Source organism: Sorex fumeus, unplaced genomic scaffold (assembly GCF_029834395.1).
Source record: "Sorex fumeus unplaced genomic scaffold, SorFum_2.1 ptg000009l, whole genome shotgun sequence".
In the NCBI taxonomy this organism is placed as follows: domain Eukaryota; kingdom Metazoa; phylum Chordata; class Mammalia; order Eulipotyphla; family Soricidae; genus Sorex; species Sorex fumeus.
Window position 1 is genome coordinate 20,161,840 of NW_026606066.1, and position 23,397 is coordinate 20,185,236.

General features: G+C 35.6%; 1 protein-coding gene across 3 annotated transcripts in view; it reads left to right on the forward strand.

The window, feature by feature from the left end:
* Positions 1-374: 374 nt before the first annotated feature.
* XIRP2 (xin actin binding repeat containing 2) overlaps positions 375-23,397 on the forward strand; it is a 96,433-nt gene continuing 73,410 nt past the window's right edge. For 2 of the 3 annotated variants that reach the window (XM_056110308.1, XM_056110306.1), the window contains exons 1-2: positions 375-480; positions 22,128-22,288. In XM_056110308.1, coding sequence (XP_055966283.1) covers positions 22,232-22,288 — 57 coding nt within the window. In that variant the 5' untranslated portion in view covers positions 375-480; positions 22,128-22,231. Of the gene's footprint in view, positions 481-22,127; positions 22,289-23,397 lie in introns of those variants that run through there. The other variant, XM_056110309.1, reaches the window with a different exon arrangement.

The window sequence follows — 23,397 nt, forward strand, 5'->3', positions numbered from 1 at the left end:
GAAATTATTCAAGAAAAATGCTTGCATTTTGGGACCTCTAATTCCTCTTTTCCTCAATAGTGCTGGGTTCTTTCTGAAGCTTTCTCAGGAAGGCGAAAGTTGGCCTAAGGGCCAGGGCTGCAGAAGGGAGTTTGATTGACTGCACATGTGTTAGGACTGTGCATACATTATCCAGGGCACGATGAGGCAGAGTGCGCTCAGAAACACTTCTGAAATGAGTGGTTGACTCAGGCCCCACCTATACAGAGCTCAGTTCCTAAAAATAGGTGCCAAGTTGCATCCTTTGGACTCAGGGCTAAAATAAATTCAGTCGTCCAATCTACTTGTTGGAAAGACCTTTCAGTGGAGCTGGCCTCCACGCCTTTCAGGGGACTGGGAAATTTGCTGTACACGAAGCAAGGGAGGAAAAGAGGCTGTGAAGATCTGTAAAGATATAGGATATTTCCGAGAATTTGAGATTAAGTCTAAATATTACAAAAGGTATGTGTGCGTTTAGGTTTGTAAAACTTCCTTGCTGATTGCTTAAGATCAATGAAGACTACAAATCAAATTTTTATTGCTCTAACAGGAGTAGTCATTCAAATTTCATTTTATGACAGTATTTATCATTACTATGAATTATTAAATCCAGGGCTTCATATATAAAACTCAGCAAAGTAGTTAGTATTTTTCATATTTAAAATTAAAGAATAATGAACCAATTTTGATAAACAGCGATTAGTTAAATTATATTTCAAGTTAAAGCTAAAAAGGAAAAACTGAAACAAAATTAGCTTATCTTTTATGAGCATGAATTGATAATATATACAATGAATATTTTAAAACATAGAATGTATTTCTTGGAATTTACTGAAGGAAAGGAAGAATTTAAAATATTTTCAGTTGTTACAGCTTTTTCAGGGAAATATATGAAAATTATTCTTTCTTCGACCTTAGTTTGATTTTGATTTTCTTGCTCCAGCCAGTTTCATCTCTTCTGGGAGTATTACTGGAGTAAGGATTAAAGAATCAGGTTCTTACATGTTTTTCAGAATTAAGAAAAGCACTGCCAGTTGAATCTGCCAGCTCTAATTATAGTAACTACAAACTTAAAAAGAAAAGACTGAGATTGTACTTTAAAGGTATCATGCCCTGTATACTGTTTCAAATGGATTTTTTTCTGTCTTCGATTGCCTGTGAATACCTTAATTTGGTCCTGTTGTGCCTTAAGTGTTTGGATGTTAGAAACTGAAGTGATTTGCGAGAGACATTATAACAGAACCTCTTAAGACAACTAAAAGCAAGGACACTTTAAGATTACATAATGTAAGGTTTAAATTTAGCTTGCTGGTGCTGAACTGAAAAATATTTTATTTTTACCAGAACTCCATTTGGTCACTGCCGGGCTGAGGTTGTTGGAATTATTTTAAAATTTTATGTTCTGGGTGCCAGAAGACGAGTAAAATATTTACCTCAGCTACTTTCAGAGCCATGAATTTTAATATGAAAGAATACCTGTTTTGAGTTCTAGAAGATATTCCCAAAAATATTGGGTCAGAAATGAGGAAGTCTTGAATTCTATGCTGAACTGATTCTCCCCTTCTCTGACTAATCTTTTAATATTTTATTTTCCTGCTGTCAACATGTAAATGAATAGCTAGGTCTATTTTTTGAAGTCAGTCAGCATTTCAGATGCTGATGGCAAAGTGCCAGCTGTTGGGGAGGGAAATGTCTTCTGGAGTTTTAGATTAAATGTTACTGCTTTCGGTCAGTATTGAGCATCTTTAAGATATAGCTTTCCTCGGCTGCCTGAAAAACAAATGTGAAACTCTTTAATGAATACAAAAGTCTTTACTTCTGAAAATGTTCAATCTGGATTGCAGTTCTCTAATTACAAGGGATGAGGGGATGGGTCACCTTTCCTCAGGTTTTCTTTGGGGTAAAAAGCTGACAAAATTCATGGATAATTTACTGTTCTTAATAATTGATATCTTCAGTTCTCTCAGTTTAAGAATTCTACATCTTGCTTACCTTCAAGGAGGCAATGATTTGTGTTGGTCTCTCCTGGTCATCTTGATTCTGGGAACTGATACATTCTTTTTTCTTCATCTATCCTCTCTCATACATGCCTATAAGCAAATAACTCTGGCCATTGAAGCCATTTGTAAGAACTGTTAAGAGTCTTGAATGGAGTCAATAATTTATAGAGCTGGACAGACTTTTAAGTCCCTGCCAGTATAATCTAAACTTTTTGATTGACCAATCTGTAGGGGACAGATTTTAATTAACTTACATGGTCCTTTTTATTTTCTCCCCACCCCTCTTTTAAAAGCATTCAAATTATACTGTGAAATTTAATTAAATTTTATTTTGTTTTTTTTTTCTCTTTCTAAAGCAAACATTCGTTCAAATTACAGGTTCATCTTGTGCAGACTGGTGGGGAACCTTTGACTTTTCTGATATAGTCTGTTTTACAACATTGATTTATTCCATATAAGAGTGTGGTTCTTATATGACTATGTGATATGTAGTATTCTCTTTATTTATCTGATATCCAAATGTGTGGTTCTTTCTTGATACCAACCAATCCTTTGATTCCCTCACACTGAGTTTACAACTACTTAATTCAATTCTCACAATAACTGCCTGAATTAGAGTGGACATCAAGATTGACACCACTTCAGCTGGCCAACTCAGTGACATCCAAACTATAGTGAGTGATGCTTGAAGCAAGATAGGAGCTGACGGGAAGTAGCACAGACACTTCCGTGTATTCTCATTACCACATTCACCAACCTGGAAGATTATCAAACCCACTTGTTTCTTTTTTTAATATAAGTGCCACTGCATAGAATGATCAACTAAATCTCATTGTCATCTCCCTTCTCACCTTCTAAGAGATCGAAATTGAAGTAGAATGTGTTTTAACTCTCTCACTTTTTGTTCATTTTGAGAATACGCTCCCATTTTGAGAGCTATCACTATCTCTCACACCACCCTTGAGGTTTAGAGGGGATACCAGTAGCACACCAAAGACAATAACTCTAAAAATACCAAGATTTTAGGAGCGCTGTACCAAGAACAAATGGCAAACATTTCATTTTTATTGTTTAATTTGTGCCTCCTTTCTCCTTCTTTGAAAGGCTCTGTTGATGGAATCAAAACCTTCTATTCCTTGTTTCTCTAATTATTGGAGTTTATCTTTTGCAAATATGAATAACCTGAGTATTTTTCACCTATACAACATAATCAGACAAGAAAAGAGACTGATAATTAGACATGTAGGCAATAATCAAAACAAAAATTGTGTTTTTCTTTAAAAGTTGAGAATCTACAATTCAGCAATCTATATCAGTTCAGATATAAAAAATGGTGCTGCTACTAATGTATTTGGGAATTTGTAGGCCTAAATGGTTGCATAAAAGTCACTTATCACAACTGGCACAATAGGTAAACCAAATTCCTAATTGCATAGCTGTACTTCTTAAAATATCAGTTTGGATAAAAGGAAATAATTACTTAAATTATTATGTTGTGTGTGTGTGTGTGTGTGAGAGAGAGAGAGAGAGAGAGAGAGAGAGAGAGAGAGAGAGAGAGAGAGAGAGCACACAGTGGTAGGGCATTTGCCTTGCATGTGGCCGGCCCGGCCAACCTGAGTTCAATTCCTCCGCCCCTCTCAGAGAGCCCAACAAGCTACCAAGAGTATCTCGCCTGCATGGCAAAGCCTGGCAAGCTACCCGTGAAGTATTGCATATGCCAAACACAGTAACAACAAAGTCTCACAATGAAGATGTTACTGGGCCCGCTCAAGCAAATTGATGAACAACGGGAGGACAGTGCATTGCTATTATCTCAGTATGAGAAATTCGGTAGGTAATTTGATTTTTAGATTTTAAATAAGTAAAGTGAGGCATAGAAACATTAAGGAAGGGGCTAGAGCGATAGCACAGCGGGTAGGGCGTTTGCCTTGCAAGTGGCTGACGCAGTTTCAATTCCCAGCATCCCATATGGTCCTCCAAGAACTACCAGGAGTCATTCCTGAGTACAGAGCCTGAGTAATACCTGAGCATCGCTGGGTGTGACCCAAAAAGCAAAAAAAAAAAAAAAAAAAGAAAAGAAACATTAAGGAAAAACTCCTACAAGATTTAAGCAGATTACTATAAAACAATTATTTTAACGTATATTTAATTCTAAATTAAATATATATTAAATATATGTTTAATTCTATATTAAAAATAAATGTCATTCTGCACATCTTTGTAGTGCAGCTTCCCTATCTTATCTCACCACCATGACTTGGAATACATTTTGAAGTAAGCCTTGAAAAAAAGGCTTCTTTTTCTAGCAGTACTTTTCTGTTGCTTTTTGTTTTATATTTCATTTTTTTCTTCAAATTTGGATAAATCATAGAAAAGAGACTGTTTCTAAATTTAACTGAAGAAACAAGTTTGTGTTTTTGCTTTTATTTCCTAACCACTTAAGTTGGTTCACCCTCTTTTGGGGTAAACTCTTTTCCCCACCCCCACCTGTCTTGTTATTAGACAAAGCATTTTCTTTTTCCTGTTTGGCACAGCTTCCAATAGTTCTTTTACACATTTTGAAAAATATATGCAGGATATTTCTTTTTGCCTGGTAAACTGAATGCTTTGTACGTCTGATTTTTCTATAGCAATAATTACCATATTGCTCTAGATATACATATGACAAAATAAATATAATGCTAAAATAATTTATTTTGGAAATTTTCTTATTTAGTCAAAGATCCAACAACATCTTCCAAAAATATGAATATATCAGCATAATATATTTTTAAATCTGAAGTTGGTGGTTACCAACATAGAAAAGCTAAAAAAAAAGTTAAAAACAAAATCCAAAATTAAAAGGGGTTTCAAAGAATGTTCTCAAAAATTCATTTAAAGTTCAACTTATAAAGTACAATAACATGAAATGAAGATAAGATAACTTTACTATCAATTATATAAATTTTAATTTATTGAACACATGTATGGAAAATTTAATTTATAAGATCTTAATTTTACTTGTACTGAAATAAAACGTAAGTAGCCCTGATGTTCTAAAGTAGCTGTTCTTTCTTTTAAGCCATGAATATTAAATTTAACAAGTAGAATAACTTTATGTGTGCTTTATCGATCCCTCTGTTGTTAATTAATCTTTTTGCTTTTAATCAGCACTATCACAAGGCTTCATCTATACATTATTTATCCAGTAAAACTTTGTGTCAAATAATCAAAGCTTTGTATGCGACCATAGTAAATAATTTTACCATGAAAAATCCATAAAGCTAAAGATTAATTTTTCACTTGTTTAATTTTTAGATGGTAGGACTGCCTCCCATTAGTGCTAAGGGGACTCAGGTGTGCTTCCTACTTGACTTGGCTGACCCTACGGGGAGATTCATTGCTCAGGGGGCAAAGCAGCATTGCTGTGGTCTGACAATGCTAGGGGCCACTGGAGCTACACCTGGTGAGGATTACTGTTTCATTTATCTGTTATGTCAATTAGAATATTTACTGTCCACAAAAGAGTCCTGTTGTCAACTTGGAATGGTATGGGAAAAGGACAAGGATCAAGTGTACTTGTGTTATTACAAGGTTGTCAGTTTTGTGTTTGTGCTATTAGATGGCAGTCAATTCTAGCTGCAGGTTTTATTTAGAATTCACTGCTGTGCTCCTGTTGGAATCAGAAACTTCTTCCTGAGCACCATACAGAATGTCCACTGTTTTGCTACAAGGGTGAGTTCCAACAGCAGCTTCCAGCTGGAACACAGTTTCCAGCTGGAGCTCAGCCTGCCAGAGGAAGAGCAACTGGCAGCAGTCAGCAGCTTGATCAGCTCCTTCTTCCCTCTGACTAATCCCAGGGTGCTCAGAGTGGAAACAACCACATTACAGTCCTGACTTCTTTAGTAGGAACTACTCTAGCCCTCTGGGTCCTGGAGAACTTAAGACACATTTATTTTTAGAAGTGTAACTGTATTAGTTCTTGTATGCTTCAGTCTGACTCATTCTGGAATGGGAATATTTCAGGATTCATCACCCATTCGTCATCCAGAGCTGGACAACAGCCACAACTTTTACTCTGTAAAATGTCAGAGAAATGAAAGTTTAAAGGCAGGCATGTGTTTTCATTTAAGCTACATCTTTTCCCCCCTGAAAATATCTAGTTCAGTTATTGTGATTGTCAACTCAAAAACAGTATTTATAGTCAGTTAAATTATGTCTTCTAAATCAAAAATAAATTACCTCAAACTTTAATTTTTACCTCTTTTTATTTAATTCCCCACTTCAACTGCTTCTACCTTCTTCACTAAGTTACACACACACACACACACACACACACACATAAAACACCACAATCAGACAAGGTTACAAATGAACACAAAATACTTTACAGGGAAATGAGACTGTCGTTGGTTAAACAACTTTGGAAGCAGTTTACTTTAGTTTGAAATAGTGTTCTAACATTTACCAACTTGTTCATTTTGTGCAAATTACTTAACATATTTGTCTGTTTTTCATTTGAAAATGGCAATAATGACAGTGTTTATCTCTATGCTTGTTATAATGGTATCTACCTCTATGGCTTTTTCCATGTTCAGAGGTAGCTCAGGGTGCCATGCAGTGCCTGGGATGGGACTTGGGCCTCCCACATAAAGCATGTGCACTAGCCCTTTGAGCAATATCCCAGGCTAAGGTTGTTTTAAGGATTATATATAAGTTCATATTTGTAAAATGACTAAAACAACAGCACCTGTTACATAGTAAGTACTGTTCCATAGCAGCAAAATACTTGCAGCAGCTGGTACATAGCAAACAACTTAAGCTATTATTATCAACATCATAACCACTACCATCATCAACATTATTATTATTAAATTTATCAGGATAGTCTGACATAGCCATTATCTCCCAGAGAGAAATATAAAGTCCCATATTGTGACAGATGATGAACATTTTAAAAATCACACTAAAAAACCTTTTTGAGGGAAAGTCATCTACCTGACTTAATATAAAAGGTTGTTCTGTTGTTAAAGTCATCCTTACATTTTAGTGATGCACTCGAGCACAAATGAAATTTGGTCTTCTCTGGAATTGAAGAAAGTGCTTAAGTGCCCTCTTTCTATTATAACCATCCCAACACTTGAAACTGATAAAGTTTCTGTTATCTCTGGTGATGTCAGCATCCCATTACTTCAAATAACTGAATTCTTCAACCACTTTAACCCTAATGATTCTATTCTTCTCTCTTTTTTTGAAGCTATTCACAACCACATATAGTTACATTACTTTGGCTTAGTTCTTGGACTCAAATTCTTCTCTCAGATCACATATTTCTTTTTTTTCCAAATAAAATTGATCATAACCTCCAGCCTATACTTGATATTTTCTATATGCCTTACCAATCCATCCCCCATCTGCCTTCTTTGTCTCCTTTCTCTGAATCTTGAATTCATTGAGTAAAAGTGGAAGAACTCTTCATCAAGAGAGAGGGTATAGAAAGAAGTGGCAATAGGGATGAGAATCTATCAAGAACTCTAAAGCAATAAAGGTTAAGAATACAATTGTTGAAAAGAAGCAAAAGATTCTGAGTCAGTGAAACTGCAATATATCAGCTTTGAGTGATGAAGCTAATCTATCAACAGGAGAATAAATTGCAGGATCCAAAGTAAGGAGAACTAAGATAGAATAAAACTTGTCATACATTAGGACACACAGTTGAAAACTAAGGCCCAGGAAAATTCAGAAATATTCAAGAATTTGTTTCAAGGGCTCCCATTGATTCCCTCTTCCATTTGTCCTCACATTCTTGAGCTAAATCATATTCTAACCAGTTAAACTGTCTCCTATTTTCCTCATAATGTGTAATTTTGCTATCATTTCCAGAATACATGTATAAAGTATGTATTTGAAAGCTTGTCATTTTACACATTTTACATATTTCAATATACATTGTTTATTTTTAATTGACTTATTTTCATATTCACCATTATTCCTGATAACACCAGATATTATCTATTCTCACATACAACTGGAGACAATGGAAACAAGTTTTTTAAAGGAGTATTATAAAGAAAAATGCAGATAGCAGATAATATGGTAAGGTATGAGAATTTTTTATACTTTTTTATTTCTAAGATCCTTTCTGTAATGAAAGATTTGGTAAGGTCTATGACATTTTCCTTAGGCCTTGCACTGCTGGTGGGCAAGAACCTGGAGTTGTTTCAACATCTATATTTTTTGGTAGACTTCCTACTCAAGAATGTGCCAGGGCCCCCTGAAATGTACTAGGTCTTCTCCCTAAACCATCAAAGAATAAAAAGGATACTAGTTTAATTAAATTTTTCTCCAGAGGAAAAAGTATGTGTTTGTTTGAATGTGTGTGTGTGTTGTTGTTGTTGCTTTGTGTGTGTATGTGTTAGTGTTTATGTGTTCTTTATGTATTTGATCCACTGAACTGGGAAGGTGAGTCCTTCTGTACTTAACTGTGAAGGAACCATAAATATATTTGAGAGTTTTTAGCACTAATGATTTTCTAGTTTCTTTTTGCATGTATGTAATAATAGGAGTGTTTGGGAGAAGAATTAAATTTGGCAGAAAGCCCAAAATTGACTGGTTCCAGTTTCCAATTAAACATTTCTGTATAGTTCCAATTTTCACCTGCTCATGTGGTGTCCTGCTGAGCATTTTTGGTTATGAGCTGGATTTCGTTGTGGGAGATTCACAGTTTCTCCATGCAAGGAGTTTATTTTTTCAGCCTCCTGGAAGTGCTAATCCCAACTTTTACACAACTTCTCTCTATTGCTTAAAGAACTTCTGTTGCAGAATTTGACTTTTTTTCCTACATCCTATAGAGAAGTAAAAGAGAGAAGGTAACAAGGTCTGTAACGGAAACTAGATAAAGGTGTGCATTGAATTCTGTAATATTCTCTTAAATCAAATTCATTCAGCTACTTTGCAGCATCCACTGCATATTAATTTATGAAGCCATCACGATCACGATCACAACCATCCTGTTATTCATCGATTGCTTTCAGCAGACCCCAGTAACGCCTCCTTCGTCCTAGCCTTGAGATTATTTTTTTAAAAAGTGCCACGTTCAAGGATCTTTCAGGGTTAGGATAATGAGATCCATCATTGTTACTGGTATTTAGCATATTGGGTACACCACAGGGAGTTTACCAGACTCTGCCGTGTGGGCAGGTTACATTCAATAAATAGGCTGCCAGTTTGTCCAAAGTAAAAATGAGATAATAAGATGTCGCGGGGCAGCAAATGCGGCTGTGCACTTCCGGAAGCTGGATTTTATAGTCTCTGGGTCTTGGCCATTGATGGGATTACACGGCACCAGGGGGCCAGTTGGTGTGTGTGACCCCTGCTTACTGGAATATGGACGATCTGGGTGAAGGATGCTCAGCCCCGATCTGAGTAGGCTTGGAGATCTCAGCCCCGGGACCCGCATGCCTTTGTTCCTCTGCCGGTACCTTCATGCATGTGTAGAGTGGTCTCAGCATGGTGGTGGCTGGTTCTGGAGGTCTTCGGCTGCTGGAGCCCTGGTTGGGGCGGGGAGGGAAACTCAACCCGCTCCCCTCCAAGGGGCCCCGCAAGGACAGCCAGGCACGGGGGCAAGAGACTTTGCACTGTTCTCTTCCAGGAGCTGGGTTTTATAGTCTCTGGGTCTTGGCCGTTGATGGGATTACATGGCACCAGGGGCCCAGTTGGTGGGTGTGACCCCTGTCTACTGGAATATGAAGCTATAGGTTAAGTATGTATAAAATTGCTGTATTTCACTTCAATTGTCAGTTTACTCATTGACAATATAGGATTTTAATTTCAGGTAGTAAAATTTAATAATCTATTTAGGAAAAGTCCTGCCACTCCTTGGAAAAATGAACAATGGGCTTTCTTGTAAAATTTCTAAAAATATTCTTAGGGGTGTTATATATTTTTCCATCCCTCACATAAGAACTATAAAGAGTATTTCTATCCACTGAGTATGACTATCCTTCATCAATGCCATTAATATTACAATGTATATTTTACCATGCTACACAATGATGAAGCAAAAAGTTTCTTTGAAATTGTGATAGGTATGAATATGCAAATTGCTATCAGACTTAGGAGGTGAAAATTGATACAGAGTTGCTGATTCCTAAACAAAATAGTCCAGCAAAGTGATTACATGTTTAAGTTGTGAAAGACTAGTTTCGTATGGAATTTTACAAGAAAGTCCAAGATATATGTTTTATATTAAAATCTTACATTCCTACCTCAACTCACCTCCTTTAACCATATACAACATGGGTTTAAACCACACTAATGTTGTTCAGGGGTTATTCCTAGGTCCATAACTTAAGTGACCCCTGGCAGTACTTGGAGAACTTATGGGGTACTAGAGGTTTTACCGGGGTTCACTGAATGGAACTGTTTGAAACATGTTATTGCATTATTTTTGTTTTTTATTTTTAATTTGGGGTCACAACAGCCAGCTATGCTCAGGGCTTACTCCTGGTTTTATGCTCAGGGACTAACTCCTGGCAGTCCTCAGACCATTTCTGGTGCCTGTTTCAAGCCTGTGTTGGTCACATGTAAAAAGAAATGCCATACCCTTGTGCAATCTCTCCAGCACCTTAATTAAATTCTTTGCTGTTAACAGATGTTACTGTCTGCATGCGTAGAGGGGAGAAAAAGCAATTTTCAAACTGAATAATATTTAAATACTAATGTTTTTGATTCACCCTTTAAATGCAGTAGTGAAATAAGCAGTATAAACTGAATGCTACTTATGGTGCACTTAATGGATTAGGTTTTGAATCTGAGAGAAAAGAAACAAGTGCCAATGCCAAATTTCTCTGAGTAAATAACTATAAATAAATCAAGGGATGATGTGAACAACTAACAATGTGCTCAATGTGTATCTTGCACTGGGAAGACTATTGAATTACTCTCACTATTTGAACTGTTTCTAGTACAAGCATATTATGAGAAATCTGACATCATCTCTTTCTTTTGAAATTAATTATTGCATTTGCATCCAAGTGATATTTAGGACATTATAATTGTGACAATTAAAAAATCCCTAACCAATTCAAAGTTTTGAAATAATAAAGGTATTATAATTTTAATTTATAAATTTAAAAGACCATTTCAAATGTGCACAATATTCCTGAGCAAGCCCTACAATTATGGGCTATAGAAGTCACAAAACATTTGTGATAATAGTACAAATATTTTAACAAAATACAGTCACCTCTAATTTTAGCAAATATTAAAGAATCCGCAGCTTTGTTAAGAAAAATTTTATTGTGCAAGGATGCTTAAAATGTTTGTTTACATTAGCAGTTTTAGTTTCCTACCCAAGTGAATTATTAGACACATCATTTTGAAAGTGCTCAATTCTCCAGATAGAATTTTCCAAATATATCATCTCTTTGAAAGTCAATTTACTTCCAGAAGAGTAGGTTATTCATCAAGCAAGATATTGTGTTATTTAGGCATTTTTTTCTCCTTCAACAATCAGTTTTTCCAAGTAATGTTCAGTAAGAAAGTATATGGAATTACTAGGCCAGAGAGATACTACAGCTGGTAAAGCACTTGCCTTGCATGCGGCCAACCTGGGTTTGATCCCCAGTATCCCATATGATCTCCCTGAGCACTGCCAGGAATCATTCCTTAGAGCAGTGCCAGAAGTGAGCCCTGAATGTCACTGGGTGTGGACCCAAATCCCCTCCCCCGGAAAAAAAAAGTACATGAATAAGTGTGGTTTCCATTCCTTGATCCGCTATTAAGTTCAAAAGGAAAACATAACAAAGTTTGGTGCTGTTTGTGAACTTGGGCAAAGAAAACATTTTAAACAAATACGTAAAGTCATTCAAAGGAACTTGTCTAAATTCAGAGACTGAATTTCTTTAAGACAAAAATGGACTGAATTAGAACAATTTTATTATTCCAAAGAAAAGGACAATTAGTAGGAGAAAAGCTGTTACAGCACTGATTATGTAAGTTGGTGAGAATTAGTATTTGGTGACTTAGAATTTTTTTAATGTCCTTTATCAGAATTAATTTCAGTTGTAAGCCTTAACAGCAGAGAGGTGATAAAATCAAAAGAGGGTGATAAATTGTGGAATTCCTAAAAAACAGATGAGAAAACTGGTTGTTTTAGAATGCAGCCAGCACAGAAATGATCTCAGGAACCTTTCATACCTTTGCCTACACTCAAACAACTTTAAAGGTGGGTTTGGAAGGAAGATGTGTTTCAAAGCTACAAATTATTAACAGTTCATCTTTGTTATGGTACTGTTGCTCTTTTTTTTTTAAATCTATTGTGTACAACAGCATACTTGGAACTAAACAAAAAGTTCAAAATACATATGAACTAACATCATATCACAAGAGATTTTGCAGAGCCTAGGAAAGATAAAGTGGATCATTTGTGGGAAAGACAGATTCTAAACTGGTATGCATGAGTCACCTCCATCTACCAACAAGTTGCTTTGACCTCAGAATGAAATCAGTTTCTGTGTATTCTAGAGGCTCTGATAGTTTGAGAGGTGCCAGTCTATTTCTGCAATGCATTTCAGAGCAAGCACATTGACTGCTAATCATAGACTGAGCTTGATGACTGTTTCCCTATAATGAAGGAGTGAGCACATTTACTTGACATTTCTCACGTTCCAACCTAAAAAAAAAGGTAAGAGAGAAAGAAAGAGAAACAGAGAAAGAAAAGAAAGAAAAAGAAAGAAGGAAAGAGAGAAAAAAGGAAGGAAGGAAGGAAGGAAGGAAGGAAGGAAGGAAGGAAGGAAGGAAGGAAGGAAGGAAGGAAGGAAGAAGAGAGAGAGAGAGAGAAGATCACACACTAGGGGCTGGAACAATCGCACAGCGGGTAGGGCGTTTGCCTTGCACGCGGTCAACCTAGGTTCGATTCCCAGCATCCCGTATGGTCCCCTGAGCACCGCCGGGGTGATTCCTGAGTGCAGAGCCAGAAATAACCCCTGTGCATTGCCAGGTGGACCCAAAAAGCAAAAAAAAAAAATCACTCTCCCCTCTGGGAGAAAAATAAACACACTTCTCTCTCTCTCTCTCTCTCTCTCTCTCTCTCTCTATATATATATATATATATATATATATACATTTTGCTTTTTGGGTCACACTGAGCGATGCACAGGGGTTACTCCTGGCTCTGCACTCAGGACTTAGTCCTGATGGTGCTCAGGGAACCATATGGGATGCTGGGAATCGAACCCAAGTCGACCGCGTGCAAGGCAAACGCCCTACCACCTGTGGTATCACTCCAGCCCCCTTCCTAATAATTGAGCTACAATTGAGGGAGAATTTGGAATGCTGGGAATCATGACGAAGGGGGGTGGGAAAGGGCGTAGTGTTGGGTAATGAAAACAGGAGAAGCTGAAATGAAGTTATCAGGAAGAAAAAGGAACTAGGTTTAGAAATAATGGACAAGTTAAAGAAGTTATTCAGGGACAGATAGAATAATGTAAAATGACTGAAATCTGGAGGCTTGTTTTTAGAACAGAGGCTATAAATGGAGGAACGGAAATCAATGTAAATTAAAAAATGCTTAAACAGGAAAAAATACCTATATTCCAACTGACCAAATATAAAACCACCTCTTTATTTAGCACTGTTCTTCACAGTGTAGTTTTGTAGTTCACAGGTTATTAGTAGAGCAGCAGTAAAATGAATCATAAGTGATGAATAGAGATCCTTTTCTTAGCTTCTGGTAGGCAGCCACAGCAGCAGAGACTTAGGGAATGGCCCATGATATCTCTAGCTGTTCCATGCAGCAGTCACTGTGCCCAGACCATGATGACTCAGGTACCCCAAGGAAACAGAAAATGACCATGATGACTCAGGTACCCCCAAGGAAACAGAAAATGTGAAAACTTTGAATGATTTTCTCATGGTTTTGCCTGGAATATATGTATCAAGTAACACAAAAAATCATTTTAATGTGGGGGGGGGTAGCAGAACTATCCTTTAAGTGTAATTTATTAGGATGATTTTTATGAAGGCTGCCATGCTGCTTACAAGCAAATAATTCATAATAATAATAATAATAATAATGTTTTATTGGTTACTGACCAAACCAGAGAGATAAAACTTCAATAACTAAAACTATCATTAATATTGAGGTAATAGTTTTTCTATTTTTATAAATTTTTCATTATTCCTATAGCCATATGAGTAGGATTATGCCAACACCTGTGCCCAATCTTATCATTACAATTATGTGAATATTAATGATTTTTGTATTCTATTATTTCATACAAGGGGTTTTGTGACTTAGAGAGAAGAATGGAATATCCTTGCAGAAGGAATGAAATTAATTTGGACCTAAATCAAGTCCTTATTCTTGATACTTATTAACTTTGAGACTTGAGGGTATTTCAGGATTTTTATCATCTCCAATTATCTGTATGATAATACCTAGAGTCTATAATAACAAGGTGCCTGGAAGCCAGTGATCATTTAATATTTATGATATAGAAGATAATATAGTTAACTTTTACTTTTATCAGATTTTCTTTACTTATCACAGGTAGTAGTTTTGATAGTGTGCATCTATGATCATTCTCATACTATAGGTAGGTAAGCAGCAGAGACAGATTAAAAACCAGGACTTTCTGTGGGGCTGGAACAATAGCACAGCGGATAGGGCATTTGCCTTGCACACAGCTGACCTGGGTTTGATTCCCAGCATCCCAAAGGGTCCCCTGAGCACTGCCAAGAGTGATTCCTGAGTAGAAAGCCAGGAGTAACCCCTGAGCATTGCCGTGTGTGACCCCCCCCCCCAAAAATAAAATCAGGCTTTCTGAGTCCAGAACTGATGGTTAATCTCTCTTCTTATCTGCCCACCATAGAGTCAAGTTTTCAAAAATCAACAGATTTATGAAATTAGTTTATTTCATGTGCTGGAAAAACTTGTATGGTGAAGGTGAGGGAAAGGGGGAGAACAGAAGAACTCAGATAAAGCAAAAAAATAATAACAATAATAACAAAATAGAAGCCCAAACTGAAAAAGATATTGGAGAGCACAGAAGAGGAAATGTATCAGACTCCAGGTGTTCCATTTATTTGTTCCTAATCTAGCCTTGTTCAGTGTTTCCTGGTGTTTCTCCTCTCAGAGGTACCTCTCCTGGCCAATCCTTGCTAGGGCCTGGAATTCTGCATCACAATGGTTCTTTTACTCCTGAGTTGGGTCTTTTGTGTCAAAGGCCTCCATGCCTAAAGGTCTGGTTTAGGTTTCAGACAGTTTTTCCCAGCAAAATTTACCAGGGCTCCTCTATCATCTGCCCGCAGCAATCTGAAAAAAGAAAATGAGTCACTACATCTCTAAAAGTATAGAATTTTCCAGCCCTATCAAATCTAACTGGACTTGATCCATTTTATCCTAATTTCTTCTCTCTTTATTTAAATAGATTTAGATTGAGGAGTGGGGATATATAAAAGATACACAATTAATTTCCTTAAGACTTCCCACATAAGGAGGGCTCCATTTGCTTGGTTTCCCTTCAACCAAATCAGCCAACTTCTTTAGCATAGACAGACAACCCGTATCTTGTTTTATTTAGGAATCAGTATATTGGAATAATGCAACCTGTGTGAGTTCCATTTTTGTTCTATACACTATGCTAAGGAACTTATTTTTTAGGCTCCCTCTGTGTTTTGCTCTTTGGGGTGGACCACACCCAGCAATGGCAAAGTCTTATTCCTATGGCTTTGCACCCAGAAATCACTCCGGCAGTGCTTCGGGGGATCATATGGGATGCCAGTGTCAAACTCAGGTTGGTCAAGTGCAAAGTGAATGCTCTACCTATGATATTATGGTTCAGGCCCCCCTCTGTTTTTTGTTTTTTATCTCTGCAAGTAGAGCAGAATCGTAATAGGATAGTGATTACTTGTGTTCAGCCCTTCTGCTTACCCTATAGAGGATGAGCAAGAAATACTTACTGAATTTATATCAAAGGTCTTAAGAGGAAATTATAACAAATATCCTCTTTATTTACATGGGATACCAATTCAAGCTAGATGACACTTCTAGGGAAGCAGGAAGGAGGCACCTTCTTTCTTCTGGAGCAGAAAAAACAATATAGAAAAAAGGAGCTCTAGTCCTTACTTTGCATTTTCCTTCCCTTTTAGTATATTTTCTTCCTCTGCCTACTCACTTGGACCAAAACCTAACCCTCTTTCAAGTTAGATCTCTATAATGACCAAATACATGTAACTGAAAAATAAGCTTTGATTTTATTCCAACTCAAGTTTATAAGAACAAAAAAGAAGTTATTTAAATACATTAAAATTCAACTCAGTGGTTTCCTTTTGATTTGCCCCTGAAATGCTGAAAAGAATGTCCCAACAGGATTTAGGTATAAATACATAGGCAGCAGAAAGATACATATGCTTAATTAAATTTCCACTTGGGAATAAAATACTATATTTTAATGAAAATTTATGTGAGAAGTGTGTAAAGTTGAATAGCTTTGTATTCAGAAATATCCAAATTCATTTCCAAATTTACCAACTTTCTAGCTAATTTGATCCTTTGAATAGAACACTATCACATATTAAGTAATGGTGGATATAATTATTGGGATAATATTTGTAAAAATACTAACAAATGATTGATATTTGTTAACACATAGTTACTATATGCATGACATAGTATCATTGCTATATGAATATTGCAATTAATATGGATATAAATACAACCATATATGAATATGGTTGTATTAGGGAAATGTCCAACAAGAGAATGTAAAATCATGCTTTATCTACAGACTTTTAATGATTCTAATCTATTTGATCACTCCCAGAGATTTAAGTAACATTAATCATTTTGTAATTGTCCAATTCTTTAACTAAACTAAGCAATGAATTTTAAAATATTTAATAGCAATATGATTACATTTTCAAATACACCCTCATTAGCAATATTAATGTGCTAATGATTATCTAATTTCTGGTTAAATTATGTTCATTTGTAACTACTCCAACACAGAAGAACTTGTAAGATAATAGAGCTGTAGAAAACAGATGAATCTATATAGCAGCAATTTATTTCAACTAAAGAGATAGATAGTTCTATCTGAGATTAAAATTTAAATGGACATTTAGGTTGTCTTCTCTTTAAGAAAGTGGACATTTCTTACATGGATTATGAAAAACAAGCTTTAACCATGCTTTATCATGGAGTGGTTTGTCTATTCCAATCAAGGTGATTTGGGGAAAGATGAAACTGAACTTATTTGTAAAGGACCTACTATTTAATAATTTACCATTCATATACCAATTATATGTGTGCATTTGTCTGTGTGTGTACACAGTGACTTGCTAGTTTTTTATTGCTGCTGTTACAAATTACCACAGAGTTAGTAGTTTACAGCACGATATTTTAAAATTCTAAAGGTTCAAAACACAAAATGGGCTTAATGGCTCCAAAATCAAAGTGTTGTCTAGACAAATTCTTTCATAAAGCTAGGGAGAGTCTGTTTTCTGAATCTTTCCAGTTCCTGCAAGCTCTCTGTACTTACACCCACATTTTTTGATACCTACATTCTTTGATTGGATATCTCTCCCTCCTTCTCCTTCCTTCCCCCTTCCACCTCATATCTCTTACTTCTCCCTCTTGCTTTGATGTCCCTACCTCTTTCTTTCACTTATGAGACCTTTATGATCAATTAACCCACCTGAAAAACTTCTCTGTGCCTCAAGAATTTAACTTAATCATACCTACAAAAATTTCTTGTATCATGTAAAATAGCATTTCTATAGCTTCAAGAGTAATGATACGAACATTTTGAAAGAACATTACTTTTTCTACTGCAGTGCTAAATTTTTGTCTTCCTTCGGTAGGCAACTGATATGCAGAATTTGGCTGGTGAGGAATAGAAAAGGTTTGTTCATATTTAAGTCATAGAAATTAGATGGTTGGTTTGACCTGTGGAGAGTGATGGTGTATGGACAAAACATTTTAAAAAGATCTCTATATGTTAGTTTAAAAAGTGGAAATTGATTCACTACGTTCATATGCTAGATGGATGTCACGGTATCATTTTTGTGCTATCATGGTATATATTTTCATTTTACTTTGTGCCCTTTTCCTTGTATTTTTTTTTGAGAACTGTAAATCAATGCAAGATTGTGCTAAATACTTGCTCTTTCATTTTGTTGTCATTTCTCAGTTTTATGATATTCAAATGAGCTTATAACATATAAAACTCAACTGATTACAAATTAACCAGACAGTAGCATTTAGAATGTTTTAAAGAGATGGGTTTTATCTTTAGCGGAGGTACACGCAAATATTAAGAATTACAGAAAATGTATTCAGGCTGAGAACTCTGGGACTATGAAATGTCCATGGCATGACATTCTGCACACAAATCTGAGCTGGGTTATAGATTACATATTTAGATTTTGAAAAGTTTAGTTAATTACTTTCCCATTTAATTCTAAATTGATTTTCTGAGTAATAAGCTGTTGATTTCTTTCTAATGCATCCAAAGTATAATAGCAAGTGTGTCACCAAGGTATGCTTGCCTTTTTTGGAGCTGGTGTCTGTGTTTGCCTAAGTTGTTCGCCCTTCCCTGTGACACATCAGTCATTCTCATCTGGCTTTTAATTCATATTAATAAAGGATTATCGAATTGCTTTTAGAAAATTTCAAAGAAAAATCATTTTCTATTACACAGTAGAAAACCTTCAGAGTACTAATTATACACATATTAGCATCTTAGGCATTTTTAAAGATTTTAGAAAATCATATCTGCGTTATGAGTATTCACATAAGGAAAAAGGAATTTTCTTACTGTTAGAAATTTTCTGCATCTTCATCTCTTCATCTAGTGAGGTCATAGATGGTATTTGTTTTGTTTTGTTTGTTGAACACGTTCTTTTTGAGAAGTAGCATAGAATTGTAGTTAAGTCATGGGATCCTGAGTCAAACTGTCTGCTTTGCTTTTCAAGCCTGAAGCTCATTAACTACCTGACCTTGAGTAACTTTTATAAGCTTTCTGTGTCTCTGTTTCCTTATCTGTAAAATATGGATTAAAAAACAAAAATAGTTTTTTACCTTATAGTATGATAGAGGGAACTATATGAAATAATGTCAGACATACTTAAAAAGCTGTACACACATTTGCTTTTACTTTTTATTCATAATTTTGAGTTCTTTATTCATATTTCAATAGTTTTGTCAGTTGTGTTATTTGTTATTTGTTTTGTTATTATTTTTTCAATAATTTTGTTCAGTGTTCTTTACTGAAAATGAACACTTCTGTCTATATACTACCATAGTCCTTTTTTTAGTTTTCCCTTTATCTCCTGTATTTTGTTTAAAATTTCTTTGCCATTAATAGAAATTCACCTAACTCTTCAGGCTATTTGATGCTCCATTTGTGAAAGGCAGTGAGGTGTGAAATTCTTAATGTTTTCTGGAGTGATTATTCATTTTTTTCAGACATAACCGGTTGATAATTAGCAGTTTCCATCACTTTTTGGTGTCTTTTTTCTCTAACACATTCACACAGACAACTCTTTCATGTCTCCATGAAGATGTTTCACTTTTGCTTTTGTTTTGTTTTGTTTTGTTTTGTTTGGGGAGGACCATACCAGTAGATGCTCAGGAGTTACTCCTGGTTCTGCACTCAGTAATTATTCCTGGCAGTGCTTAGGGAACTATTTGGAGTACTGGAAATTGAATTTAGGAGTACCTTTTACTGAGAATAAACTTGACGAGTGTACTTTTATATTATAGGAGGTTTTGAATAACAGGTGAATTTCAAAATATCTGACATTTATTGTGATAATGTCAGTGTTGTACAATTATTGCATTTATATACTCTGACTTATTTATTTTCATTGCAAGGAAAAATATTTTTAATTTTAATTAAGGCATTTAATGAAAATATTTACTTATAAGTCTCTAAATGAATTTGGGGGTAGGGGGCACTACTGGCAGTTCTCAGGGTTTACTCCTGGCGCTGCACACAGGGTCACTCCTAGTAATGCTCAGGGTACCATATGGGATGTCAGGAATCAAACCCACGTTGGTTGGACACATGCAAGAAAAATGCCCTACCCACTTTATTATACCTCCAGCCCTGAAGTCCCAGTGAAAAACCAGATATTCAGAGAATCAAAACAGACACAAACTTTCATCTTTTTCTGTGTAGTAAAATCATTCTCAACTTCTATTGTGTACACAAACCTTGAAAATAGAAAAAGCAAACGACTCAATAAAAAGGTTCAATGTGAGGGCTGAAGTAGGAGGCAGGGAAAAAAACGAAGGTGGGGAAAGCTTGACTACCTGTTACCTGGGGACTTTTAGAGTATGGTTCATGTCATTAACAAAGTGCACAAAAGAACTCACCCTAACAAAACCAGAAACTACCAGTCATAAAGAGGATGGCAGGGGATGCTAAGTGATGACTATGCATAGTGTATATTCACAATTATCCTTGTACTCTACACTGGTTCCAGAAAGAGACCTTGGAATGATTTTGGAATTTCAGAACTTTAAGAGTAAATAGTAGATCATTAAGGAGAATAACAACAACAAAGAATGCTAGATTGAATTAAAAAAAAAATAGATCAACTCTGTTTCATTCAATTAAAGAAACATAAACATGAAGGGTCTTTATGGATTTTTCTATAGGAAATATTTAGGTATAGTCTCTTATTCTTCAAAGATATTGGTAAACTACATGATCGCAAAGACTCTTCTATTTCCAACAATAGTCTTTTATGATCATGGAATTTGTAATTTGCTCTGTTTCCAAGTATGTTATTCCTATTACCTGTATTATTGTCAGATAGATGGCTTAAATGGTAAAATATCAAACTATCTAAAATGAATGACTGTCAAAGCTCTCTCTCGTCAAAAGCTCTAACTAAGGCACTAATTAACTTTGACTAAAACTGTCAAATGTGCTAACATTCTTATGTAATGCATTTCACTAAAAATAAAATTGAAAAAAATCTAGTGTGTAATTTACATGGCATTCACATATTTTAGCTTGATCTATCTCCTAGATGATTGAAGGGTGGGCAGAGATACAAAGAACAAGTTTTATACTTTCTGGATATCAAATCACATTATTAGTTATGTGGAAAGGTAACTTTTTTAAAAATTTTTGTTAGTGACAAATTTTTATTAGTAGACTTACAAATTTTTGTGCTTGGGTTTCAATTATACAATGATTAAGTACCTATCCCTCCACCAGTGCCCAATTTCCACCACCAAGGATCCCAGTATCCCTCCCACCCCCATCCCCCCCATCCCACCCTGCCTCTCTGGCAGGACATTCCCTTTTGTTCTCTGTCTCCTTTTGGGTGCTGTGGTTTGCAAAAGAGGCATTGAGTGGCGATCATGTTCAATCTATAGTCTACTTTCAGCACACTTCTCCCATCCTGGGAGGATCCTTCCAATACCCTTTATTTGGTGCTCCCTTCTCAATCTGAGCTGCCTTTTCCCCTAGCATGTGTGACTGGCCTCCAAACCATGGAGTAAACCTCCTGGTACTTATCTCGGCTATTCTTGGGTGTTAGTCTCCTATTTTGTTACTTTATGTTCCCCAGATGAATGCAGTCTTTCTATATCTATCCCTCTCTTTCTGACTCATTTCTGACATGCTTTCCATGTAGTACCACTTGTATGTAAATTTCATGACTTCATCTACGGAAAGGTAACTTAAACTAATAAAACTCTCTATTTTCTTATCTACCAGTTTTAGAAAACAATAGTACCTAACTCATCAAGTTATTAGAGAAGTAAAAAATAATTCTCATAAAAATGTTTAAGATAAATTAAAAAACAGTGTTTCAGTGTTGTTATTCAACTTTTAATCTCCTAAAACATGACTATTTTTCAGCTTAATCACACAAGAAGTGGAATCAGTTGTTTTGATGTTCACATAAGTGTATGCTTCTATAGAGTTTCTAGTTCTACTTGAGAAATTTTAAGAAACAACACGGCAATGAAATGCTGAAAATATTGTGAAATCTTGCAGTCTGTTTAATGGACCAGATATTTTAAAGATTTTCACTATTCGTAAGTCGACACTCTGCTAGACAAGATCTGACCCATATATGAACATGCTACATTTTTTTTTTCAGTGACTCTTGGCCCTAACCCACCTGTGCGTGGATTTTCGGAAGACAGTGCTACACAGAGCAAAAATCTGTCTGATCTTCAGGAAGTGTTGTCCTTAAAGGAGCGGATGGCCAGATACCAAGCAGCTGTGTCAAGGGGTGACTGCCGCAGCTTCGCTGCTAATGTAAGCTGCTCTTGGTAATTTTGATTAGGAAAAACACATTGTTTGCTCCCATGAATTTGAGTTTCAATTCTACCTTAATTTTTGTGTAAACTTGGGCTACTATCTGAATCTATTTCTGAGCTTCAGTTTACTTAACTGAAAAATGGGTGTAACCAGAGGATCTTAGTGAAGAATCAAAGAGATACTTCAATGTAACCAATGAGATGGCGTCTTAATGTGTCATTATTGCTATTGTTATCATTTATTTAACCTACAATTATTCCCCTCAAGAAAAGTGGAAAGTAATTTCAATTTTTAATAATTTGGTTTTTAGGTTACCCTCCTTGATCTCATTTTTATTTAAATTCAGTGCCAGTATAATTCCTTTTGCTTGTCTCTCTTTTTTGCATGAAATAAATCCATTAAGAGTACCTTAATCAACATAGAAATGAGGGAGATTAGCAATGTAGGGGCTCTTCTATACCAATTATAATTATAGGAAACAGCAGGATTCAGTAAGACCACCAATTTTAGAGCCAATAAGGTCATTCAAATCGGTTTTTTGGGTTATATATTCTGTGGTCTCCAATCCATAGGATTTGATGAGTCATTAGTAGCCACTTTAGAGCCTAATGGACTATAAAGATATTCTGTTACAATTACAATCTCAACAATATCCAAATTAGCAAAATGTTTCCTTCAAAGAAAATAGAAAAATAGAATAGTCAACATGGTGGTTTTTTTAAATGGAAACTCTTAAACATGGTTCTTTATAAATTTTTAGGGACAAGTCTGACTGTGCCAGATTCATCAACAATGTAGCAATTTAATGAGATTATATTCAAGTTTTACATAGTATTAAAATACCTTATAGAGATAGCATAGATTTTAAATGAAAGTACAGAAATAATGTAAGTATTTAAATCACTTCTAAAGCGAATAGAATAGTATATATACTCCAGTGCTTCCTGCCAGTCTTCCTAACTAGCACCCCCTGCTGGACTATTAAGGAATTTCACTGTGTTCAAAATTCGAAATACTCTTGGAGAAACTGGTTGATTTTCAAAATATCTAGTTAAAGAGCAGTTCTTTAATAAATAGTCTTTATTTGGGAATATTGTTATTGTTCC